Raw genomic sequence first — 25,333 nt, 5'->3', positions numbered from 1 at the left:
AGGAATCTTGACCGTTGAAAGTCGTTTCTTATGACCGCTGCTATACTAACTTTATTAATCAAATCCAATATAAATGATCCAATAATGTCTTTTTTTTCCCTTCTCTTTATCAAGTCTCCCTTATTTAGTTAGTATACAGTGAGCAAGCACGCACGGGAAACCGAGGCTTCAGCTGGATTCGGCAAAATACAAAATAAATAAACCTGAACACCCAAATCACCGCTAGATAGAATCATACGGGGAAAAAAAAATGGGAAAGAAGAATAATTCGAGTATGTTCGACAGCTGAAAAGCATTTACTGGGTTGGTGATGGTGCACTGCCAGAAGCTCCTTCTTGTTCCCCCACCACGCCTGCGGGGGCTTCAAGCTGTTGTTCCACTGAAGGCTCAGCGGATGAGACAGTAGCGGGTTCAGCTTGAGGCTGAGCTGGTTCTTGGGGAGGATCTTGAGCAGGATTTTGTGGTTGTTCTGGTGCATGCTCTGGTGCAGTTTCCGGTGTGGGCTCTGCCGCTGGCTCTGCTACAGTTTCTGCAAGGGGTGCCGCTGGAGGCTGAGCGGGTACCGTCTGTTGTTCCTGTTCTGATGTGGCTTGCACATCTACCTGTGCCTCTGTCGCGGGTCCGGAGATCGATTCCTGAGGCCGGTCTTGGGCGGCGGACGGTTCTGCTGTGGCTTCAGGTAGAGAATGGTTTTCAGATGGTGTCCGCTCTGGGACCGGTTCTTGGGGGCTCTGTTCCAATTCTTCCGTTATGGGTTGAGCAGTTTCGGTTTCTACCGCAGGATCGTTTGAGGGAAGATGCTCCGGGTGTGCAGGTGCTTCGGGTACATCCTCTGATTGCCGATGCTCAGTAGAAGGCTGTTTTTGCTGTACAGTGGAGGTTTCTGCAGTTCCCGCAGTAGTTGTCTGTTCTGCATCTGGCGGTGTAAGTTGTTCGGTAGGTGGCGCTGTGGGCTCTTTGGGAGCAAGTTTGTTTGTTTCTGCAGGCTTGCGCTCCGCTGGCGCATCCACGGGTGGTTGCGCCGGGACTGTAAGCTCAGGCTCTGGTGCAGCCTGTTGACTGGCAGCATCACCTGGCTTTTGTTCCGGGGCTGTTTCTTTTTGCTCGCCAACTGGGGTCTCGTTGGGTACGTTTTCTAGACTCGCTTCCAAGTTATCCAAGAGATCAAACTCGTTTCCGCCCGACTGCCGAGGAGCTGAATCCTGTTCTTGAGCTTGATCCGCCATTGAGGGTTGTGGCGTTTCCGCTGACATGTCCATGCTCACTGGTTGATCTCGAGGGGGCTCCGGACCCGATTCATCTGATCCAGCCATGGTCACGTCCATTGGCTCCTCTGCCTGCTCACCAGTCGTTTCAGCTGTGGCAGGCTCTGGGGCCGGCGATTGTTTAGCCCCTTGGGAAGGCGACGGGGCCTTTCCCGTAGACACAGGTTGAGCAGTATCTGGCCTTGTTTGTTGTTGTGTTTCTGATCGCGTTTCTGAGGCTGGTGTTGAAGAGCGAAGGGCGTTATCTGTAGGCATAGAATCTGCCATTTCAATATCTTCCGTCTTAGCCGCAGCGGCCGTTGTTTCGGTATGTTGATCTGAGGATGTAGGATTCGTCGGGCGAGGTGATCCAGCAGGAGCGTTCTCAGAGAGAGCTGGATGTGCTGCAGATGGAGCTTCTACACCTGGCTGTGGCTCTGACTCCGACTCGGGCTTCGGCGGATGGGGTGCTTGCGATTCTGTGGGTGTCTCTACCTTAACTGGCATAGGAGCAGATGCCTGCTCCGGTTCAGGCTCTGTGCTAGGTTGTGGACCAGGTGTTTCTGGGGTTTTGGCTTCCACGCCAGACTCGTCTCCTTCTCCATCATCGCTCTCTTCACCTTCCTCGCCCTCATCATCCTCGTCATCCTGAGTTGTTTGGTCTACTGACAATCGTGACGGACCTGTCTCCCTTTCGTAGTTTGCAGCGTTATCACCAACGCCCGCACCAGCGCCATGAACAAGGGCTGCGTCGGCTCCTTCACCTGGAGCAAACATGACCTTCTTTCTCCTACCCTTTAAGCCTTTGGCCTTGCGCTTCGGAGGCGGAGGCCGTCGTCTTGCTGGAGTAAGAACGGCCGCTGATCCTGCCTCTGCAACCACTACGCCCTGCGCATTGACAACGCCGACTCCTTCAATGACCGTCCCCGGAGCGGGCGCCTCGGGAGTCACGGTGGCTTGATTGTCCTCGGTCGTTACTTGAGTATCTTCGGTGATTTCGCCCTCGATCTTATGCCCTTCAGGAACCCAGGCCGCGTAAATTGAAACGTTCCCTGTCGCAGGGTCAACCTTCCTGAAGCGGGTTTTCCTCATTGGCACTGATCCATTGGCGCCGTCAACAGTCCCAGCTGTGGCACCATATAGAGACGGCAATCCCGGTCGCCTCTTTGCTAGGAATTCCACTTCTGGCGCTTCCAGGTGCTTAGGGACTGTGGCCCACTTGCGCATCGCAAAATTACGCTCCAAATTCTGCTGCGATTGCTGTTCCTCTGGATCTGTCGCCTCTTTTTCCTCGTCATCAAGGTCCTTCGAAGCTGGGCGAATGTATATGCACCCAGAACGAGCGGCGCGTAGGAGAGCCCGGCTCATTGGACTTAGGAGATGACTATCTCTAGGCATCGGATGCTCAGGAATGGTTTGTTTTCCGCCGTGTCCAGGTGCTTCTGATTCTGTACCTTCGGTTTTCGGTTCTTGCGATACTGTCTGGACCTGGCGCGTCCATCGCCGAATGGGTAGTCCTTCAAAGACATCGTGGTCAATCTGGCCGGTTCTGGTGCGATTGGCACCATCGCCGAATTGGCGCCCAGAACGTGACGACCTAAACTACGCGACATTAGCAGACTGCTGGAATATTCTGTGATCGCAGGTCTTTTTTTTTTTGTTGCAGCGAAACATTGAATTGAACTTACAGTCGGGGGCATGGCGCGCGACCGGTGAGGCGCACCTTCTCCCAATTCACGTACGATGAAAGTAAAACTGAATAGATGAAGCAAGGCCAAGAACAACAGTTAGTCGGTATGCTCTACAATTTGCGCATAAAAAGGTGGGTTGAGACAGGGGAGATAGGTAAGTGAATCGTTTCACAGCGGAGCGAATGCCTGTTCAACCTCCAGTGCCACGCGCGCAGGTCCCTCGGCACGTGATCTTTATGGGCATGAGGACAAGAATACAAACAAGCAAATCTATATAATGTAGACTTGGTTTTGTATATTATTCTTTAACTAAAAGTATGAGAGAAGATTTGAGTAAAAATGCGTAACAGGGCTAACGACAAGGTGGTTTCCAATAAAAGTACAGGTAATCTCCAGATCTATCCCCAGCGCCATCACCACCACCCCGCAAGCAAGGCAAGCAACGGACTTGATACGGGGTGGCGCATACTTGTCTTAACACCCACAATTTCTGCAGTAGATATCTTGTTGATTTGATCATGTATAGATTGTGTTATATTAGTCCCAGCTATAATGACAATTAGCCATCGTTAATAACGGGTGCAAATTAGAGATGATAGGTCTTCGAAGTCTTACCCGGTGTCCTTCTGACGGACAATGCCACCTTCTTGTCCACTTTCCTTTCCCTTTTCCAAGAGATCAGAATTAGATCCACGAGAAACTTCATTAAATGGGATGCTTACCGTCTTCTGGCCCTCCACAACCAATTTATCCAATTGGTAGAACTGGCTGATAACAGTTTGCCTCTGCGGTCGACGTCAGCATCCGTTGCCGCGGGGAATGAATACCCGAGGACCATTTGTCGCAATCATGAATGCGAAGCAAATATCCAGGTATTGGAAAGACACGACTGACCTTCATCATTCGCAAATTCTGCAGACCATCCTGAATTAACTCTTGTACCCTCCGCGGTTCAGTCTCATGCTGGTGCTCCCGGAAACCATCCTTTGTCCGCCGAAGTGCGTACTCGCGAAAGTTGTAGTTCGAGAACTGAGCAGACTGACGAAGCAAAGATCGAAACTATGCAGTACATGAGGTGATTAGTACCCCGCCAGCCGCCTTTCGAAAATTGAATTGGGCATTGCATAGCACTTACCAGAGACCGCGCCTGGAAGGCAGTGTCCCGCGAAACAGCAGAAACAGACATTATGGCACACCTTGGTACTTGGGGAGTGGAGAGGAAAGAGGATTGTTGAAAAAAGGAGATGAAAGATACGATAGCTCCTCGATGTAAGGTCGGACTCTTGATCGCGAAGCGCAGAAGTATCGGAAATGACGCAGGATGACTCCGATGTCAACGGTCAACCTTGACTGGTGGCCAATCGAAAAGCGAGTCTGTTTGATGGACAAATTGAAGATTGCACGGAGATTATGCGGCTAGCTCTCCCCTCGATAACGATACTGTTCATGAAGTATTAGTCGGAGGTTCGCACGGCGCGATCTGAGGTGGCGTTGAGGGAGAAGCTCGGTATAGGGGCGAGCCAGAAGCTCAGGAAGGGTTCAGGTGCAGAAATAGGGTCGCAGAAGTTACAGGCGGGCTGGAAAAGGCAAGAGAGGTGAGGGTGGACTTACAGTATGGGGAGACTGGGCAGTTGAGTTGGGTATGCTGAGGACTAGGCTCGGGAAATTCTGATGCTTTTTTGGGTCAAGATGACGGAGTTATCGGACGGTCCGGCCGCTCTCCGCTCTGCACCTCCGCGCTCCTCCAACCCCAAAGCTGCCCTGTCCAGCACTTCGCCATTAACTTCATCTTCCTCGGTTTTGCTATAATTGATACAGGATTCTAGCGAATTTACTCAATGACACAGCTCCCCACACCTCCTGTGTCCCGCCAGACCTCGGAGATTCCAGATGGCGAGCTCAAACAGCCTCACATAGACGACACCCAACCGGATCCCTCAACATCCCTCGATGCGCTTCTTGAAAGATATCTCCATCTCCTCGATAAACATCAGAGATTGCAAAGTGAGCTATCATCGGAGCTCTCTTCGGTATTTCTACCCAAATTCTCCCTAGGGAGCAATGGCTAAATGCAACAACATTAGGGGTTTCTTTCTCTGGCGCATGCGAACTATACCTGCTCCCCAGGTCGACGATATGGCGTTGATTACTATGATGAACGGATGAAGGCTTCAAGGAAAGTGTGAGTTAAGGCCATATTGAGACCAAGCGGGATTTTCTCTTCCTGACTATTTGGTGAGGCTGGCTAACCGGGAATTTTGAATTAGGATATTACAACCGCATTCGTCCACGATCCAAACAACTGATAACACTGGACTGGATGGTCCACCGCCAGCTCGCACACCTTCCGCGCAGACATTTACGGTTCGGTTCGCCACGAGCAGTGACGACGAGCAGGCCGAAACAGGTGACCAGCCTGCGCTGCCAGAGCCAAACGAGAGAAGTGTGGCACAGGAACCTTTGAACGAGGAGCGAGGCGACGACCACGGGGAACCTACTGCATCTTTTCAGGCCTCATCCAAGTCCCCCAAGTCGGAGCCCGCATCAGATACGAAGCGCAAGTCCGCGAAACGAAAACCACATACTTCAGACCCGATACAGTGGTATGGAATACTTGTTCCGCCTTCTCTTCGCAGCGCTCAGAAATCTTTCACTAAGGCGGTTGAAAGTAGCTTGCCTGAGTTAGCGAGTGTCATGGTCGAGATGCAGAGTGCAGAGAAGGAGATCTCTAGGCTGCGGGGGGAATTAGGACGATAATAATGAGTGTCCACTATATGCTCCAATGCATTGTATGGGCGTATTCATCCATCGCAAGCCTCATCTTTCTCTTGGACAGCTAGCCGCTTGGATCGTGAGCTTTAGGCACGGCGGCATGCAGAGTGCACCACTTGTATAGGAGGGGCATTCTAGAAACATTTCACCATAAGCTTAGGCCAATGCTGATCTTGGCCGGGGACATTCCAATAAATAGCTACCGTAGTGGCTTTCGTACCGAGTACAAGATAACGCCAGTCATATGATGGCAGGAAGATGGTCCTGCTCTTGCCTTCGATCATCATGGACCAGACGAAAGAGAGAACAACACCTCGTCGACATCATCGTTAGCTCCGTGATAATGCGAGACATTAGCACCATGCAAAATTGTGGACAACGGGAACCTTTTTCAAAGTGTGCTGCAATCCTGTTGGATGTTTCAAAATAATAATATATATTTATATACGGAGTATTGAACTAGTGTATTAAGACACGGCGTCAGCGACGAAACCATGCTAGTTCGTCAACCCAGCCTCCTCGTCCTTGAGTCCTCCTAATCTCCTGTGAAATTAGCTGGTTTTCGATCGGGAGAGTCCAACAATTTTGATGAAAAACGACTGAGGTCTCAACGATGAGCTTCTCCACAGTCCGATCGGGCTTTTTCCTTGGACAACCAAAGATATGCAAGGCAGTGTTCATCACCCGCTTCTTAAACGGCGACTGGAGAAAAATGGCCATCGCGAGACACTGACAAATAAACAGCCTCCATGCTGCCTATCGCCAGCGAGATCTTTCCGAGTCTCGAGTCTCGACTCTCGAACCGACTCTCGAACCCCTGGTTTCAAATGGATTAATCTCTCGCTCGGAGTGGTGCCTCTTGATCATACCTGAGACGTGCCGTTGTCTTAGCTGTCTCCACCTAGCCAATAGCTCATCGTCTGCAGACACCGGCAATCATACTGGCTCGGTTCCGACAGATTCAGTCGCTCTGGGTCACATCACCTGGCCAATGTATCGTCTTCGCTTAGTCCTTGAATGAAATGGTGTTGCAAACGATGAAACGTCGCCATCATCTCACTCTGAGTCGAGGACACCACACGGAAGCGCCGATTTTAGATTCAGCGTCCAATCGCCCATCATGGACCTGGGAATCCTGTCCTCTGTATCTTTTTTTTTTGTTTGAACATTGCAGGTCAATATTCCAGATCGCGTTGCCGAGGCCAAAGCTGCAACCCTGTTGCTCGATTCCAGGATACCGGTGATTTGGACTTTTTCACCCTTCGTGATAGCTTCGGCATTAGCCCAAGCCTTGGGGAGGTCTCCACTGACGGTTTCCAAAACCCAAGGTCCTAACAATCCGGGTTAGGCTGTGCACCCTCGACCCGTGCACCGAAGGATGAGGAAATCGGCCAGTATCAACCTCGAAGGCTTGGTTTGAGGGCCTGTGACTCTTCGAAGTGGAAGACCCTTTTCCGTCCTTTCATTACCCACCCGGCGTGAGGTACCTTCGTCCGAGTGAATCTGTTGCTCTCTGGGCCAACCCATTTGTTGCTCCCATTCTTTCTTTTTGACTTACCAGGCAAGAGCCAGTGGCTCTCGACTCTGGTATTATTACTGAGTGAATTTGTGAGTTGTGTATCATGTCCGATTTTGGCAATTTGAATCTAACAATAACTGTTTATACTATCCAGGTATACTCACTTTGATAGACTGCTGGGTCTTGAGAAGTGATTATGCGATCGTGGTAGAGCCTTGACACTCGTTTCCATTCGTTATAAACTTCTTTGTGGTATGCAATATTGCCCAGAAATTAAACGTGCCTTTGGCACTCTTTAGGGTAGTGTTGACGATTCTTTTGACACCATCAGAGGCATTGAGTGCCATCCTTATCTTGAAGCAGACACATTCTTTCCGGCCCAGGGCTGCTGATTTTCAAGCTCTTTCAATTCTGTTATTCGCATTTTTAAATATCTCCAACGATCAAAGTTGCTGAGGTTCGACGTTCGTCACAATCATAACGTCTTTTCGTCATTCGTTCGCCATCACCTCTGGGCATCACCTCGATATCCATAGTTCGAGCTGGCTGTTGTTCACGCTTACGTTCAATCTTTAGACCAGTGTTGGAAGCACTAGAGTATCACTGAAGGCCCGTCTTCGTCTCTAGTCCATTTACCATTATTTAAGTCACTGCTCTGATACCGATGGATTCAACTTCAAAATACGGCTGGTCCGGCCCTAGGGCCGCGGACACCAAGGGATCTGTTCGCCGGGCAAGGGAAATGCTAGAAGTTGGTAGACGCCCTAAAGTCCGAGCCCCTCAGGACAATTCAACAGTGCCACCTCAACCTAGACCGCGTGTCGTCCCTCAACCAAACGCATGGCCTTTGCTGGGTGAGAATGAAAGCAAGCGGGCCAATATGGCTGATCCGCAGGGCCGTTTGTCTAGTATGGTTGATTCACAAGGAAGGCTTTTCGTGTCCAGAGGAACTCCACCTCCACGCCCAGTTCGACCTGATCTCCCATCCCCTTCAGTGTATTCGGAGAGGAGCGTTTCAGAAGTCGCTCCTAGCCCTTTACACCCGCAACAACGCCGTACGCCTTCATTTTCTCAGCCATTTGTCAGTCAACAAAACATCCACCCTGCACTACGAGAATCCGTACCTGTTACAAACGAAGACATGTCTAGGAAGTCTGCTACATCATCCACGGGTTCTATTCCATTTATAACGGACTTCCCCCCGCCGCTTCCTCCGCAGAACAAAACGAGCCATCTCGCCCCACCGAATCCGATGCGTTCAGGAATGGATCGCAGGTCCTCCGTCTCACCAATACCCGAAGAGTTGCCCGATAGCCCAACCATACTGAACAAGCCGTATGGGCCTAAAAGAGTCACGGCATCCAGTTGGAATTCCGAACAGCGGGAATCAGATATCTTGGGAGCATACATGGATGGCGATTCCGATAGTGCACAGGGCTCACCTGAACATGGCGAAGTGACTTTAGTTCGACAAGCTAGCCTCGGGAAACGAGGCAAGCCATCCTTGCGCACAATCAGTAAACCGAACCTTGAGGCTCCTCAGCTAGCTGGAAGGAATAACCAAACTGGAACACAGCCAGAACAGACAAATTATGCCAACCTGAAAGAAATTGTAGTTGGCTTGGATACGCGCGACTCTTTTGGTTCAGATGCATCTAAGGAGTCGGGTATTGATCCAGAAAAACCACCAATCGTGATGGGAGAGGATATGAGTACACCCCATTCGTATGATGGCAACATGAGATCTCTTGGAACCGGGCCGTTGCCTCAAAGGGCTCCAACATTGAGTGAGATGAGGCCAGGAGCGCGCCGACCGCCTCGCTTGAATATGAGCGCAGTTAGGGATGCCGAAGCTCGTGGTAGTCTGACGAGTCTGTCTGATTTGATAAAGCGTGCAACGAGACTCGCAACCAATCTCGAACATGGACGGACAGCAAGCAGAAATGACCTTTTGAATGTTGGGGGAGGCTCTAGAAATCCATTCGGTACGTTATGTTCCAAGCCACAGACGGAAGCCTTTGAATGCAGCTAAAAATATTTAGGTGATCCGAATCGTCGGTCAGGCTCTATAAAGGATATCTTAGCCTCATTTCCAAATCCCGCTGCCACACCAGAAGGTCACCGCTCATCTTGGCCGATTTTCTGGAGGAGATCCACACTTCACCAACTAAGCTCTCAGGAGCGGGGACAAGAACCGAACCGCGACCAGGAGAAAGGAAGCCCTCAGCAGCGGCGTCGGTGTTGCGGAATGCCTCTGTGGGCTTTCATTACTCTCTGCATTATTCTTCTCATTATTATTGCGGCCGCCGTTTTGATACCTATCTTCCTAGTTGTGGTTCCACGACATAACCAAAGTAGTGATAGCTGTGAGAAGACTGCACCGTGCTCGAATGGCGGTGTCAGCGTGTCAAGCGGCGATACCTGTTCCTGTGTTTGCGTCAATGGATATACGGGCTCTGGCTGTACGACTGCTGGGGATGCAAGCTGTGTCACTACCGGAATCACTCAGAACTCGACGTCGAGGAATGCCACCGTTGGGGATGATGTTCCACGGCTCTTCCAAGTCTCGAAAGACAATTTCAGTATCCCACTAGATCCTGTCACCATTGTGGCTCTCTTCAGCCAGAACAATGTTTCTTGCACAACAGAGAATGCGCTTGTGTCATTTACAGGGCTATCATCAACTGACAACACACGCCGTTCCATTTCTTCTGATCCAGTTAACAGGGATCCAATGTCACAAGGCAATGAAGACCCCGAGGCCTCTACTGTCTCGGACGTTCCGACTGCGACGATTCCCGTTCGAAGAGAGGTTGCAACGAAGCATGGCATTGTCTTTGAGGACAGTCATTCTGAGGATGACGGTGATGTTGATATAAGTCCTAAAATGACGGAGCCTACCCCTACTACAACAACCAAGACAACGCCGACTTCGACAACACCCACATTCTCTACCGAGGTCCTCGATTTCTCTCGGGTCGCTGTTCTGTACATCTTCCAGAAAACTGGCACCCTCGATGCCGCAATGTCATCTGCGGAGTCTCTCCAGACACATCTGGAACATTCCTCTTCAAATTCGACCGGCGGGAGCTTCATGCTTGATCTCGAATCTTCAGGTGTAAAGGGCAACATTACTCTGAACTTTGACGACTTCACCATCACAGACTTCGATGGCGATACTGTTGGTGGCGACTAAGTACGCTGCGCACCTCTCCGACTGTGTGTTTTTTTGTTACTATTCTTACATTCCCCCCCCCTTCATTATACTTCACTGTTTGTTCGATGATGTTCCGATTTTCGCTTCTCGCATTCCTTTGCGCCTGTTTAATCATCTCGTATATACAAGGGTACATGGCGTGCTCCTCTTGTTCCTTTCGGCGTTTTCTGGTATAGCTCCCATTGTCCCTCAGCCTCTCATACCCTTGTTACTTCAACCCATTTCTGGTTAGATTTTCGGGGCGTTGACAGCTGATTAGGCAGCGTTTTAATGTTGCTAATTCTTACGCCTATTTGCCGAGGTTTTAAAATACAATTCACAAAGCGCCACTACTCTTATACCAGTAGCAGTTTGACCAATGCCCTTGTAGCTTTATTGCTTTTCAGCATAGCAGATTTCAGTTTTTGTAGGACTAAAATATGGGTCCAAACTATGTACAGCGTATGCTGATATCCAACGACCAATGCCGAGGGTGCTCCTATTAATATACAGAATGGTATAAGCTGCACCTAAACTCCTCAAAAACCGTGCCCTCCGAATATATGCATTATAGAAAACGACAGCAGCACACCGAAAGACGAAAAAACAGGGCCAGTTAGTCGTCTATACAAACAACCCAACACCCGGTACAATACCACTCAAGGCAGACTCCATCTCAGTAATCGGCTGCAGTTTTCTGATCCGGCCGTCTAAGATAAACTGCTCAGCTTCCCATCTATTCCTCTCATTCGTCTTTGCCTCGATTTGTTTCTTCGAGGGGCCACGGAACCAAGAGGATCCGCTCTGGGCCTTTTCAACGGATTCTTCTTCGTCTTTCTTGGCATTTTCGAGAAGTTGTGAGACCATTGTCTTCCAATTTCCTAGACTGACGCGGAGGCATTCGGCGCAGCGGTTGTTTGGATTGCTTGTGTCGGTTTCAGGGAAAGTGGTTTCGGCGAGGTCGACTGCGTCGCGGGTCCATGCTAGACCTTTTTCTTTGGAGGACGAGGCGTAAATGATTTCGCCGATGTATGTCATTAGGCCCGCTTCATCGCAGGGAGATGTTGCTGTTTTGAAAGGAGGGTCGTTTCCAGACAACGGGGCCGGCGGGAATTCAGCGGTAATGAATATGGTTTTGAGGGTGTTGAAGAAAGAAGTGAAGGGATCGCTTGTTGGTTTTCGTACATATGGAGGAGTAGGAAGCACGGTGCCTGGGGGAGGTGGCAAGGCGGCACGACGGGCTTTCAGGACGGAGGTGAAAATGGATAGGGATGTTGGTAGGTTTCCGTGTCGGGCGTGGTGGACTGCGAGAGCGGTAGATACCCGGAGGATGTTTTCCGAAGGCGCAGCTTGGTTGCCATCTTTGACGACACCAGTTTTCAGATCTACCACTTTCTCGGCATCGACTGGGGAGCCGGACGCAGCAATGTCCATCGCCCAGGTATACATATCAGCCGCGGTGTCTTGAAGCCCCTTGTAATCTAGCCAATCTGCATACGATAGAGCAGCATCGAGTTTCTGTCTCGTGTCAAAGCCACGAGTAGTCAGAATCTTCATGTAGAACACCTCCGGACTTGGCGAGGCCGGCTCAGCGTCCTCCTCACGGGGTGTCTTCGAGCCAGCTGGCACAGGCTTGGGACGGGGGTTTGAAGGACCAACGAAGTACTCTGCTGATGCTGAGATGCGTTGCTTTCGGTCTGTCAGCCAGCCTTCGAGGTTTTCTGCGGCCTTCGCAGCGCCCAAAAGAGCTTGGAAGTAACCCCGTCTCCACGGCTCACTCTTGGCTGATATATCGAATCCAGTCTTTCCGATACCCTCGATAAGAATTCCACCTTCCTCTAGCTCGACAAGCCCTTTCCCTTCACCTTCTGGATCTTCCAACCGCATTATCAACTCCCGGCAGAAACCTGCGACCATCGGCCAATCGCTCATCAACCTTCCAATCTCCTCAGGGTGCTGCCACGCCTCAGCGGACCGCAGGCACCAGCGACTTTTCCATGTCCATTCCGGCGGCGTTGGCCATCTGTGCTCTAGTTCCTCCTGGTACACCCCTATTTTAATCATCTCGTAAAAGACAAGAATGGCGCCGAGTGACAAGCTAAGTCGCAGCACACGGGACATGCGTTGTTTCAAGTGGCCGCGGCTTTCGGTGGATACGAGTCTTGCAAAGTGCTGTTGAAGATGGATAGATAGTGGAGGAAGAGCTCGACTGATAGGTGACGGAGAAAGGAAAGACAGTTGAGGTCGGCCTCGTTGCGGGGAGAGAATCAGAAGGGGTGGTTTTTGAGTGAAAGGACGGCGACATGACCGGCGGCCGCCGCTGGGGGCAAGATGCGGGCGCAGTGATGAGGCTGCCGCCCCTGATACCCGAGGCATACGAGTATATTGTCGCAGCATTCTCTGATGCTTGTGTCGGATGAGGTTGAACTGTATCGATTGACAAGCCCGTCGAGTCTCGATGAGGTGAATATGTTTTATGTTTGCACCGTTTGCATGACAGCACCGAGTGAGCGCCACAGTTTTAGCTTGAGATTCCAAGAAAGGCAGTGGCGGTGTACCTAGTGTTGACAGTACATACTAGGTACTCCAGTGCTGTACTACGTAACTGCCTACACCCTTTGGAAAGCTGCAAGATAGCTGGAGTTCGGGTAGGTATTGAGGCGCAGCAAATGGCCAATCCCATGCCATCCAACCATAATCTGTGTCTACTCTGACAAGATCTGAAACCGTTCCTTACGGTAGTCGGCGTCGATTCTGACAAGACTTCCATGAGTTTAGGCTGCGAAGAACATCATCATTGCAATTTCATTGGTCCCAAGGCCTCTGCGCTTCAATTCACTTCTTCCTGCCAAGGACAGTAGACTATACATAACACGAAGATGGTTTTTATTTCACTCGAAGAAAGGATTTCTTGATGGCTAACAATGTTCCTTGAAGGGCTCGAAGGCCATTCGCAATAATTGAGTGGCATTTCGCACTTTTATTACAGCGCCATCACATGCGCGCTGAATAACTATGAATCCGATGGGATTGAATTCGATCATGATTCCGACGGTAAATGTTAGCGTTTAGGTTATATATGTTTTTTTGGGAACATAAGAGCATGAGCATGGCGCTTGGTCACTTAAGTTTTGGGATTTGTAAAAAGGCCAAACTTGGTGTACCGTTAGAACAATGTATTGACGCTTAGGAGGACCGACCAAAGATAAATTTAGACATTACACTTCAAAGCTCAAAGCACGGTGCTGCGCATTAAGAGGTCATGGCAAAGTCGTTACTTTAATTCAAACGTTCTATAACTATACCGGATCACTCTTATCCCATGATCCTGTTTCTTTATACAAAAGGAAATAAACATAGCAGATCATCTCGTTTCAAACGCACTGTTGTCATCTACAGACGCTCGAAGTAACCTTCACTCTCGAGCACGAGGACAATCTCGTGCACAATGGAGCGAACGCTCTGCTTGGAGACGTCGACAACAAGGTCGGCGTTGTTGGGAGTCTCATAGGGATCATCGACACCGGTGAATCCCTTGATCTCTCCGCGGCGGGCCTTCTCGTAGATACCGCGCTTGTCGGTCGACTCGCAGTACTCGATGGGGGTGTTGACGTGGACGAGGAAGAAAGAGCCGCCAGTGCCCTGGACGGCATCACGAGCGGCCTTTCGGGAGTGCTCGTAGGGAGCAATGGGGGCGGCGATGACGGCGGCACCAGCGCGGGTCAGCTCACCGGCAACGAATGCGATGCGCTGGATGTTGGTGTGGCGGTCCTCGGCGCTGAAGCCAAGCTCAGAGGAGAGCTCGTGACGGACGGTGTCACCAAGGAGAAGAGTGACGGAGCGTCCACCCTGCTGGTTGAGAGTGACCTGGAGAGCACGAGCGATGGCATCCTTTCCGGAGTTCATGTAACCAGTAAGGAAAATGGTGAAACCCTGAAGGGCACGGGGAGGGCTAGATTCGCGCAGAATCTTGACAACCTCGGGGTAAGAGAACCACTCCGGGATGTGGGCACCGGTGCGGAGACGGTTGCGGAGCTCAGTTCCGGAGATGTCGAGGGTCTTGGTACCAGCGGGGACCTCGTCGCGGGGCATGTACTCATCGGTGTCGGGGAGATAGGTGACTTGCTGGAACTCGACGACTTCGATACCAAGCTCGGCGCGATACTTCTCAACGGCGTGCTGGGCATCGTAAGGGCCGTAGAACTCCTCACCCTTGGAGTTCTTACCAGGACCGGCGTGGTCACGACCAACAATGAAGTGGGTGGCACCGTGATTCTTACGGATGATAGCGTGCCAGATAGCCTCACGGGGACCACCCATACGCATAGCGAGGGGAAGGAGACCTAGGACGGCCATGCCGTTGGGGTAGCGGGGAAGAAGAGCCTGGTAGGCGCGGACACGGGTAAAGTGGTCAATGTCACCGGGCTTGGTGAGACCAACAACGGGGTGAATGAGAACATTGGCCTGACGGGCGCGAGCGGCACGGACGGTCAATTCACGGTGGGCTCTGTGCATAGGGTTTCTGAGGAAAGTTAGTTAAACCATCCAAGTCCTCAATTTCTTAAGAGTCAAAACAAACCTAGTCTGGAAAGCGACAACTCGGGTCCAGCCGAGCTTGTCAAAGTGGATACGCAGTTCCGCGGGAGTGTCTAAAATTGCGTCAGCTTTTGTCTTCCTGGCGTTATTCTCGGCGGAGGGGTAAGCTGGGCGTACAGCGGAGGCCGACATAGTCGTAGTGGTTCAGCTTGTTGACCGCCTCAAGCTTTCCACCGATGTAGTAGTCCTCAACCTTGGTGTTCAGGTACTTGACAGCGGGGTGCTCTGGGTCACCACCAAAGACGAGCTTGGCTTCCTTCGCCCTAGAGTAGTCGGTAATGTTAGGAAATTGCCCTGTTTAAATATTTCAAGTCCACGGCGCATATGCCATGCCCTCGGCCAATTCAATTATCCCACCCCCGGGCTTTTAACAGCTGGAGAGCCAAGAAAATTGCGCAAGCTGCATAGGCGCCAAGCGGCCAAGGGCAGTGGCATTGGCCAAGAACCAACGGGATGCATGGGGACTCACTTATCGGGCTGGTAGATGTCGTCAATTGTGAGAATGGCGAGATTACGGTCGTCACGAGGGTCGCGCAGGGTGACACGAGATCCAGCCTTGAGTCCTGCCTGGTCAATTGCTTCCTTGGAAGAATCGAGAGTGATGGGCATAGAAAAAAGGTTGCCATCGGCGAGACGAGATTCAGCGACGACACTAAGAAAGCCCCACCATTAGCGAAACATTCTACCTATTTGCGAATATTTCTTTGCGAGTTGCATTATGTTTGCAGTGAATTCTTTTCGAAAACGACCCCGCGCAGCGTGGGACGGGCGAATTGTGCTGGGTATGTGGAGGGGAAGCGTACCCATCGTAGTCCTTTTGGTTCAAGAAACCTACGCCGCATCAGTCAGTAAATGCTTGGAATTTTTAAAAAGCGGCCAGCGAAGTGGCGGGCCATAAATTTGGAAAAATTAAGCAATGGTAAACGCACCCTCAAGAGGACTGAAGCCACCATTCATGATCAATTCGAGATCGCACAGCTGGCGCTCGGAGAGGGTAATGGAGGGGAGGGTTGCGGCCTCGGCCTCGAGCTGGTCGTGGCGGGGAGCATCGCGGGCGACGAGGTCCTTCAGGACACCACCGTGGGGAGAGTTGGCCATTCTGAATGAGCTGTGCTTTCAAGAACTGACAATGGAACGGCGAAGAGTGAGCAGGGGAATATGAGAAAGATGGGAGGAAAGGAAGAGAGGGGGAGGCGACGAGAAAATGAACAAGTGGAAGGGGAACCGGCAGTTAAAAAAGATGGAGCAGAGGGCCCAGAGCTGGCAGAGCCTGCAACGTACGGAACCAGAGATTGGTGCTTTCTCTTGACTCAGGAGAACGATTGACTGGTCCAGTCAAATAAGAAACTGTCGGGATAGATTTTAGTGTGGGGGGACGGGCGTCGTCTACGTATACAAGAGGTTATTCTAACATCCTGTTCATCTATCCTTTCATCCTTTCATCCTCGATGTTACCCTGACTACAATTGCAGACGAAACAAGAGTGAATTCAGAGTTCCAATCATGGGCGATACTCGTCAACAGCATACGTAATGAGTCGTGTTTACCCAGGAGGCGAGTCCTTCAGGATTTTTCCTAGGGTTCGCAATAAACAGCTTCCAAGTCTTCGCGGACTATTCCCGGCCAGTGAGAAGACCAACCACTGGAATTTTCACCAGATATTCATTTCCAGGAGCTCAGACTGTACACCTCCGTGGCCTTTTGAAATCATGATTTTCAGGGGTTGAGACTATCATCAATTTGTCCATGACATCGTCGTCAGCGACGACGATTTGATACATGATCGGGAATTCGAGACGACATTTTTTTTAGCGCCGCAATGGCTCGGCGGAATCCTTCCATGCTCGAGGCCTCGAACGTCAGTGCAGGGAATGGCGGGGTCGGGGCTGTGATGATAAATTGCCAGTCCCTCGTGTGCACCTGCACCTTGTTTTCTTAGTCCTCCAAGCCTCCAAGGCATCTGAAGGCGAAAAAGCAATTCTACGAGGCTTCGAAGCAGTGGGGGGGCTTATTATCGATATGTGCAGAAGCTTGTGACGATTATGAAACAGGGCGAGTTCGACAGCGGAAACTAAGGCCATGCGGGCAGCGGTTGCCGGTCGCAATCACGACATTCTCCACACGGCTTGCGTGATTAATTGTCCCCGATCGGGTCTAGCGAACTGGCTGCCCGCGCCGATCTCGCAGCCACTCTTCCACCACTCTTCGCCTGTTTCCATAGAAGTATGGCAGATCACTGATCGCCTTGCAGCTTGCATGTCCTTCTGAGTTTGGCGTTATGATTATTGCTGGGCTTACTGACAGGCTGCTCGTGCGATCTTCATGGTCTTGTCCCTGAATATCAACCAAGTACGTGAGTTCCCCAACTTCCCCTGACAATCAACGTCCTCAGCAGAGCCACGAGTTGTGCATATCGACCCACCCATTACGTTGCAGAGTACGTGAGAAGGAGATACAATCAAGATACCGCGACCTCCGGGTCTTGGCAATTGCACTCCTAATTTAAATAGAGCCGTGCGCCGATACAACCATACAATTTAACAACTGTCCTCTGGCAGTCTGGCGGAATAAACCCCGGGTCGAAAAAGGAGTGGCACCCGGCCTACGGTGTAGAAGCCTTGGATGTCTGCGACTTCGTCTACTCCACATGAGGGCTTGCTTCTTACCCGAAATTCAATAATAGTGATAGTAGATTACGGTGAATGTTTATCTTGAGTCTTTTGAGGCTGTTGCACGCTGTAAACATGCGCTTTTACTATACCTCTCCCAAGACCTCGCTTAATACGGCGAATGATGCGAAGAACACTATGTCTGAATGTGCCGTTTGATCCACTGCGCAACACCTAGATCTACTTGCTAGGGAAGTGGTAGTATGTATTTTGAAATAATAGGTAAATGTGCTTCGAACCTGGTCGAATGTGACTGTTTGTACCCGACGCCTTCTGGGCATGCGACCGTTCCAAGGCCACCTCAGGGTTGGAAGCTTATCATAGCGCATGAGACCAGGAAAACACCACCGGGCTGGGATCTGTAAAGCTGAAATTATGTGCCTGAACAATTAAACCCAATTCTAACGGTGGTCTTCTGATAGAATATACGAAAGGCTCCAGGAACCTTGACCGGATCTTGCCAAGAGATAAGATCAGATAAGATTAGATTGACAGGGTCCCTCCCGCCCCGCGGTTCTGATCCATGCGGGCATCGATGGTGCAATCCCACACCAAATCACACCTTCCAAGTTCCAACGTTAAACCCTTTAGCCTAGGTCCCTTCAGCCCTAAGAGCCCAATCTTAAAGCCAAGACCAGCTGATCGATTTCCAATCGATCACGACAACTCTGCCCAGTCTTACGAATTTGGCGGTCAGTCGCCTTATGCCCGGTCAGGCTGTCAGGCTGAAGTCACCCATGCCTCCTGCGGAGAAACACGGAACCCAAACCGTCCATCACGACATTTATCTAACGTCTGGCGTGCTCTCCTCTTTCTATGATACGGGTTCTACGTCGACGACGGATGGCGAGCGCTGGATGCAAAGACAAGCGGTGTTCTAGGCTACAGCGTTAGATATGAGGGGTTATGGAGAACGCAAGGCGCGATTGGGAGAAGGGCCCACCAAACAGTTACCACCCTTCGATCCCAATTCCCTTTCCCTGCAAGGGAAGAGAAGTTCCTTTACCCCACGAGAATATTAGTATGGATTGGAGTATTACCTTACTACCCAGAATTGGCCGAGGTCCAATGCCCTGTTCATTGGTTCCGGATGCCAGTCCTCCTGTCCAGGGTTCAAGGGTCGAAAGCGGCATGGAGGGGTGGGATGGGCCTAAGTGCAGGCGTTTGCCTTTTTGCCTTCCCTTTCCAGTGAATGGAAGTGTGATGGTCTGCGGGATTTGGATCCCAGGCGTCGAATTCTTCGTCAGAATGGTATATTGCCTGCCCCACTTACTTTGACGAGCGCACACAATCAATATGTAGCTATGCAGCATGCTTTACGAAAGAGATGAAGAGAACACAGATGATTCTTGAAGTATTGAATTTTGAGTTTCTAAAAGGTATCATTTCTATCATGTTATTCATTAAAATGGGTCGCTGATTTATACAGTGACCCTGCCAAATCCTTCTGTACAAACTTCCGTATGGAAGAGGAATTGGCACGAAGACGCTTTTGCTTCGCCAAATTATCAGATACTCCCCGAGACCAAAACAATTAAAAAAAATAAAAATCTTGCCGACATTATTTCCGTAGTCGCGCCGATTAGAACCAAGACAAAGACCGGTATGAACTCGCTGGATATGAAAACGCCAATCTGTGAACGCCAGAGTAATGCAATATAGAGTAGACCTAGGACCCATGCTCATTGAGCGGATGTGATCTGGCTTTGAAATGCTTGAGATAGAGCTTCCTCTTGTCGCTTGCGTTCCATGTCCATCAAGTACTGGGCATACTTGGATCGAGGGTTGTGGATACCGCACTCAGTCTTTGCCTGGCCCTTCCAGCGGCCGGAACGCTCGTCTTCGTTCTCCTTGACGGGGGATGTAGAGTGGTAGTCACCAATACTCTTGTAGCCCCTGTCCAGAAGCACGTTGTAAGGAACATCATTGTCCTGGACATACTGCTTCACCTGGTCGAAAGTCCAGTTGGCAAGAGGGTTAAGTTTGATGAGACCGGCCTCGTCGACCTCAATGATGTCCATATCACCACGCTTGCCTCCTTGGCTGCGCCGACGTCCCGTCAAGACAGCGTGGACGTTGAGTTCACGGTAGGCACGTTGGGCAGGCTCGACCTTTGCAACCCAGTCATAAAGCTGGTCGTCCTTTTCCCAGAGACTGTCACCGTGCTTCTTGGCAAATTCAGCTTCGGTCTCAGCACCCTCAGGCTTGTAGACATGGATGTACTGTAGCGGGTACTTCTTGCGGATGTTGTCGACAAGCTGGAGTGTTTCTGGGAAATGGTGGAGAGTGTCGAGGAAGATGAGGTTGACCATCTGAGGGCGGGGGATTTCCAGTTTGGATAGCATGTCCATGATCACCAAACCTGTAAGCCCAAACGCAGTGGTTTGGAACAGGTGAGGCAGAGACGTAACACACCATCTCAGGACATCTGAAGATCAAGTTAGACATTGACTAGGATAAGACCAGTGGGGCAGAATGAGGGCACCAACCTTGAGGTTCGAGGAATTGGAGCTGTCGGTTGAGAAATTGAAGATGGGGCTTGGTGAAGACTATCTCTGGTAGATATTCTTCGCTTGAGCCACCACTGACATAGCCTGACTCCGTAGTAGAGTCTCTCAAGTCGGCAGTCTCGGTGTCGGAGGGGTAGTTGGAATGCATCTTAGCTGGCATTGCGTCTTATACAGCCCTAGAGGAAGGTGTATGTGGTCGTAAAGGGCCTAGTAGAGGACGATGTGTGACTGGCGGGGGGGAAGTTGAGTAGTGTAGGAACCGAGAAGAGAGACAATGGCTCATTTGATATAGAAGGAGAGCGGACAGGGGCAATCACGACATCATCGGCAATGGGAGCGCCTTTTCATAGCCCTGGTCCCTCATACTCCGTACATGCCGACTGATTCTGCCGTTCGCGAGCACGACATCGCCAGTAACCGCCTGCCATATCGGGATTCAAGGTGAAAATTTTGATCTTCTAATCCTCTGGAGAAATCACGCAATACTTGCGCATCAGGTCTCTCCCGCCACCCGGAGCCATATTCTGCCATCGGATTTTGGCAGGGTTGATGATAAATCCACCCATTCTGACGTGCTCCTGGAACCATGGAGAACTGTCCTCGGAGAAAGTAGGGCTCATGCAGCTACCGCAAGGGATTAGAAATCGGTTGCTTTCCCACTGCGGGGATAACGCAGTAATGTACACCGTCCTCCGTGTCTCGGAGGCAAGCCTGGGGAGGCATATTAGCTATCCGTGACGCAAGAGCAAGAACATTTGCAAACAGGTCATACACAAGGGATTAGTAAGGATGGGAGCTCTTGCTCATCTTCCTTGTGTCATCCAGAGATGTCATCATGGATGCGTAGTCCGGGTCTTGTCAGCGCTACCCGTTGAGAACTTCCCACTTGAACTGAGGCCTTAACGATTCCAACTTTGGCGACCGTGCCTGGCAGCCTGAGGCAGTCTGAGTCACGTGCCCGCGATCGGTGCGGCCGTTCGAGATCTGGAGGAAAGTTGAGACTTATGTAACTAATCAAAGCCTTTTCCGACTTCTGCATCCCATTCTCGCGCTACCAAGGGAAAATCTCTCCCCACGGGCGGGTGCTGTTGATCCCTGCCGACCTTTGTGATCTGTCTCTGACCCTCAGACTGTCCCCCCCCGCACGCACCCTTCGTACACCTCCGACATGTCAACGCCCAACCCCGCGGGAGCTCGTCCTGCCCGCCCTGTTTTGCGACAGGACTTCTCCAGTGGCTCCTTCATCCACGACCACCAGCAGTACAAACCACCGGCTTCCTATACTCAGACAATAAGCAATGTGCTCGGAAACGCTAATGAGCAGCGTCCCGGGGCGATTGCGCGCAACTCGAATCCCATTTCTCCGGATCCAAAGAAGGTGACCGATAGTGGCATCATCCACAGTATCTTCCATCACCGAGAGGGCGTGCTCCCTCGAGGGACTCCGAAACTGGTCGCAACTATATTCTACAAGTCTTCCGAGCCGGTGCACCCGCATCTACATCCCGATTCCTCGCCTAACCCTCGACCTGGAGATAAACTTCCTCACCCCATGGTACCTGTGGGTTCGGCCCCAACCATCGACATGGAGAAAATTCCCCGCGAGCCCCCCGCGCCGGAACCTGAGCCTCTGGATCATCTATACGGCCCATATGTGTCACAGCTGTGCTTGACCAATTTCCTCCAAATCATCGAATCACTCCCTATTCCGTACCAGCGCATGACCACATCGCACCGCTGTCTGGATACGCATGAGCAACCGCGCGTTGTGGAGGTCACTTTTTCGCCTCCTCCAAACCCGGATTATCTCAGCTTCGCTGACCTCCGTAAACACGAGAGTATATGGAGATTCGAAAGAGAATGGAATGTGGAGGTTGTTCTGCAGAAGGAGAGTGCTTTCCGCAGGCACAAGCGCTTGGTTATTTTCGACATGGACAGCACTTTGATCAGAAATGAGGTGATCGACGAGATCGCTAAATTTATAGGCGTTGAGAAAGAAGTTTCCGTTAGTGCTCTGCTATGTGTTTGTTTTGGTACGTGATCCTAACATTCAGTGGCAGGAAATCACCGAACGCGCAATGAATGGTGAGCTTGACTTCGCGGCGTCGCTGAGGGAACGCGTCAGCCTGCTAAAGGGAGTGCCTGCGGATGTTTTCGAGAAACTGAAGTCAGTACTCACCATTTCCCCTGGTGCTAGGGAAGTGTGCAAAGCCCTCAAAAGGCTTGGCTGTAAGTTGGCCGTTCTGAGTGGAGGATTCCAACCACTTGCAGAATGGTTGGCTGGTGAGCTAGGCATTGATTACGCCTTTGCCAATCACGTACGTTTCAACTCTCTCTTAGCCGACCCTTCCAAGTATTCATCCGTCTTCGTAGAGTATTCATTTTACTAATATCTGCCGTCCACAGCTTGAGGTTGACCCGACGTCGCAAACCTTGACGGGTAAACTCGTCCCAACATACCCGATCATAGACGCGAATCAGAAACGCAGCCTGCTTCAGTCTATTGCTGCGGATAACGGGATTGAAATTGCGCAAACCGTTGCCGTTGGTGACGGTGCTAATGACTTGCTTATGCTTCATGCTGCTGGGCTCGGAGTTGCGTATCGAGCCAAGAGCATGGTGCAACTCGAAGCCCCAACGCGAATCAACGGCGAAAGCCTAGTTGACGTTCTTTATCTTCTTGGTTTGAACGATGAGGACATTCAGGAGCTCACTGCGTAACTCTCACATAGAGAACGGGCTTTGAGACTTCTGGAGGCTGGCTAGAACTCGTTATTCAACATTATTTCTTATCTTGTCAGGAGCAGGTCTCTTACTTTCTTTCTGACTTGCCAGCGGGTCCTACTAAGTTTTCACGATCTCTTAACTCACGATTCCTGCAGAGTCTTGCGGGGCACCGCCTTTTTCTTCTTGGATTTACGGGCCACGACCGCATCATGTTTACAATGGTGTGCAAACATGAAATTCGGCATAAGCTAAATGTAGGTGCAATTGGGACTGGTGAGGGTGGGCGTATATATGTGATATAGTCGAATGAATACCATGATGATCTATACATGAAGAACGAACGAACCGAAATCATCACGCCGTGCCAGAATATCAGGTATCAAAGCTGTTTTGACGCAATAGATCTAGACGACGGGTAAAGGGAAAGCCTTTGTAGACTATTATTGCAGCTTATTTATAGGTCTATAATACTGATATTCGGAATTCCTTGGAAGAACTCGTGTTGAACCATACCATCATATGTCCATGATACAATTATTTTGAACCATTACAAGACGCCTTAAATGACAAAAAAATTCTCTCAAATGTAAACCGATAATTGCTCTAACCATGCGCCAAAATATGTTGAATGAATGAAATAGAAAATTGACTACCGCGCTTCGTCAGCTGAGACGGTGTTATCGCTGACAGCCCCCTCGGGATTCCCAGCTTGTCTCTTTTTCAGGACGTTCTCGATAAAAGCCTCTCCAGCCTTGTAGCTACTCCGAACCAGAGGGCCGGACGCACAGTAGAGGAAACCCATGTCGAGAGCACGTTGGCGCCAGAGTTCGAATTGGGCTGGGGTCACGTATTCATGCACGGCCATATGACGCTTTGTTGGGCGCATATACTGACCAAACGTGACGACGTCAACGTTGACAGCTCGCAGCTGGCGCAACGCATCCCAGAGCTGCTCTTCGGTCTCTCCAAGACCCAGCATGAGCGACGTTTTTGTGATGAGTGATGGCTTGGCCTTCTTAGCGGCGTCTAAGACACGAATTGATTGCTGGAACGTGGCTCGGCGATCACGGACGAATGGCGTCAAGGCTTCAACAGTCTCAACGTTGTGGGCGTACACATCCAAGCCAGACCGAGCCATAATGGCAACCATCTCCGCATCCCCACGATAGTCACCAGTCAAGCACTCCACCAAGATGTTGGGGGCCTTCTGTTTAATCTTGATCACCGTCTCAGCGAAGTGGCGGGCACCACCATCGACAAGATCATCGCGGTCGACAGTTGTCAAGACAACATACCCCAATCCCCATCTAGAGATGGCCTCCGCTGTATTTTCCGGCTCGTGAGGGTCAAGCGGTGGCGGGGCACGCGAAGTCTTCACGCTGCAAAACCGGCAACCTCGCGTGCACGTATCACCCATAAGCATGATCGTTGCAGTAGCGGAGGACTTGTCGCCGCCGCCCCAGCAGTCGGAGATATTCGGGCATCGCGCCTCCTCGCACACGGTGTGCAGATTGAGACCTCGGAGATCTTTCTTAAGGCGCTGGTAGTTCTTTGAATCGGGAATCGGTGTTTTCAGCCACGACGGTAACCGGGTCATTTCCTTCTTGCGGCCGGCTGGTCCGACGAGAGCGGTTTTGAGAGCGTACGCTTCAGAGGGATCAAGGGTAGCATTATCGCTTCCGCCACCAACAAAGTCTGTAAACGAGGGACCGGTATTTAGCTTGTCCGTGAATGTTGTCCGTTTCCTCGCAGTTGCTGTCGAAGCTCCGCCGGTGGCGGACGAGGGATCTGTAGTTGCGTAACCACGATAGCTGAGGTAAGGAACGCTCCCTGATTGAGGGACCGCGGCCCTTGAGGAATAGCACAGAGCTCTAAAGCGATTTGTCGCAGCAGCCATGGTGATAACTGCAACAAGAGGGTGGTGGTGTTGTTTGCGAGAAGTTTGAATTCCGCGGGAAACCGTCGCCGATGATGAAAGCCCGCCGAGTCCGTATTATATAATCATGCCTCAGGCAGCAAATTTACCCCCAGTCAAGCTAGTGGTTTAGTAGGACTGTTATGTTCTACAAAGCAAGTAATACGATATGAAATTGATGTGATTGGGTATCAGTATATCATTGATTTTAAATACCAAATATTGATGGGTGTGAATAATTACATATTAAACACCGTGGGTGTCGTACCCAACTTAGAATACCACTCAGCAGTCAGTGGGTGCAAAAAAGGGAATAACATCAGGAAAGAGGTGGAGAGAGCTAGATTATGCAATGGGGTAGATATAGAAATATGAAAATGCTGAAAGAATGGTAGGAACTCTAATCAAGACACAGAGGATCGCTTTGATATAGGGAAGAAAGGGAAAATGAAAATGAAAGGATAGTGGGTTCCTGGTAGAGGAAGGAAAGGTGT

At 50.7% G+C, this 25,333-nt stretch overlaps 9 protein-coding genes across 9 annotated transcripts; 3 read left to right on the top strand and 6 right to left on the bottom strand.

Moving 5' to 3' along the window:
* Positions 1-296: 296 nt before the first annotated feature.
* Positions 297-2,944, bottom strand: APUU_31132S (uncharacterized protein; the record flags this gene model as incomplete). The annotated part of the gene is made up of 2 exons (XM_041702302.1): positions 297-2,846; positions 2,933-2,944. 2 exons carry the CDS (start codon positions 2,942-2,944, stop codon positions 297-299), a joined length of 2,562 nt encoding a protein of 853 aa, XP_041555101.1.
* Positions 2,945-3,472: 528 nt separating this feature from the next.
* On the bottom strand, positions 3,473-4,121 carry APUU_31131S (LYR motif-containing protein; the record flags this gene model as incomplete). The annotated part of the gene is made up of 5 exons (XM_041702301.1): positions 3,473-3,482; positions 3,551-3,600; positions 3,658-3,720; positions 3,830-3,994; positions 4,071-4,121. 5 exons carry the CDS (start codon positions 4,119-4,121, stop codon positions 3,473-3,475), a joined length of 339 nt encoding a protein of 112 aa, XP_041555100.1.
* A 652-nt stretch (positions 4,122-4,773) lies between these two features.
* On the top strand, positions 4,774-5,692 carry APUU_31130A (uncharacterized protein; the record flags this gene model as incomplete). Its single annotated transcript, XM_041702300.1, has 3 exons — positions 4,774-4,965; positions 5,020-5,117; positions 5,203-5,692. 3 exons carry the CDS (start codon positions 4,774-4,776, stop codon positions 5,690-5,692), a joined length of 780 nt encoding a protein of 259 aa, XP_041555099.1.
* Positions 5,693-7,890: 2,198 nt separating this feature from the next.
* On the top strand, positions 7,891-10,422 carry APUU_31129A (uncharacterized protein; the record flags this gene model as incomplete). Its single annotated transcript, XM_041702299.1, has 2 exons — positions 7,891-9,211; positions 9,269-10,422. 2 exons carry the CDS (start codon positions 7,891-7,893, stop codon positions 10,420-10,422), a joined length of 2,475 nt encoding a protein of 824 aa, XP_041555098.1.
* A 624-nt stretch (positions 10,423-11,046) lies between these two features.
* Positions 11,047-12,819, bottom strand: APUU_31128S (uncharacterized protein; the record flags this gene model as incomplete). The annotated part of the gene is made up of 1 exon (XM_041702298.1): positions 11,047-12,819. The coding sequence occupies one exon, from the start codon at positions 12,817-12,819 to the stop codon at positions 11,047-11,049; it is 1,773 nt and encodes a 590-aa protein (XP_041555097.1).
* Positions 12,820-13,815: 996 nt separating this feature from the next.
* sC (sulfate adenylyltransferase) lies at positions 13,816-16,116 on the bottom strand (the record flags this gene model as incomplete). Its single annotated transcript, XM_041702297.1, has 6 exons — positions 13,816-14,944; positions 15,002-15,071; positions 15,136-15,281; positions 15,488-15,670; positions 15,822-15,849; positions 15,948-16,116. The coding sequence occupies 6 exons, from the start codon at positions 16,114-16,116 to the stop codon at positions 13,816-13,818; spliced, it is 1,725 nt and encodes a 574-aa protein (XP_041555096.1).
* A 3,253-nt stretch (positions 16,117-19,369) lies between these two features.
* Positions 19,370-20,357, bottom strand: met16 (phosphoadenylyl-sulfate reductase (thioredoxin); the record flags this gene model as incomplete). The annotated part of the gene is made up of 2 exons (XM_041702295.1): positions 19,370-20,115; positions 20,177-20,357. The coding sequence occupies 2 exons, from the start codon at positions 20,355-20,357 to the stop codon at positions 19,370-19,372; spliced, it is 927 nt and encodes a 308-aa protein (XP_041555095.1).
* Positions 20,358-21,365: 1,008 nt separating this feature from the next.
* APUU_31125A (phosphoserine phosphatase SerB) lies at positions 21,366-22,918 on the top strand (the record flags this gene model as incomplete). The annotated part of the gene is made up of 3 exons (XM_041702294.1): positions 21,366-22,202; positions 22,258-22,515; positions 22,604-22,918. The coding sequence occupies 3 exons, from the start codon at positions 21,366-21,368 to the stop codon at positions 22,916-22,918; spliced, it is 1,410 nt and encodes a 469-aa protein (XP_041555094.1).
* Positions 22,919-23,573: 655 nt separating this feature from the next.
* Positions 23,574-24,821, bottom strand: APUU_31124S (lipoate synthase; the record flags this gene model as incomplete). The annotated part of the gene is made up of 1 exon (XM_041702293.1): positions 23,574-24,821. The coding sequence occupies one exon, from the start codon at positions 24,819-24,821 to the stop codon at positions 23,574-23,576; it is 1,248 nt and encodes a 415-aa protein (XP_041555093.1).
* Positions 24,822-25,333: the final 512 nt, after the last annotated feature.

Source organism: Aspergillus puulaauensis, chromosome 3 (assembly GCF_016861865.1).
Source record: "Aspergillus puulaauensis MK2 DNA, chromosome 3, nearly complete sequence".
Lineage (NCBI taxonomy): Eukaryota > Fungi > Ascomycota > Eurotiomycetes > Eurotiales > Aspergillaceae > Aspergillus > Aspergillus puulaauensis.
The sequence above is the reverse complement of the archived record's forward strand: the minus strand, read 5'-3'. Positions and strand labels throughout refer to the sequence as shown.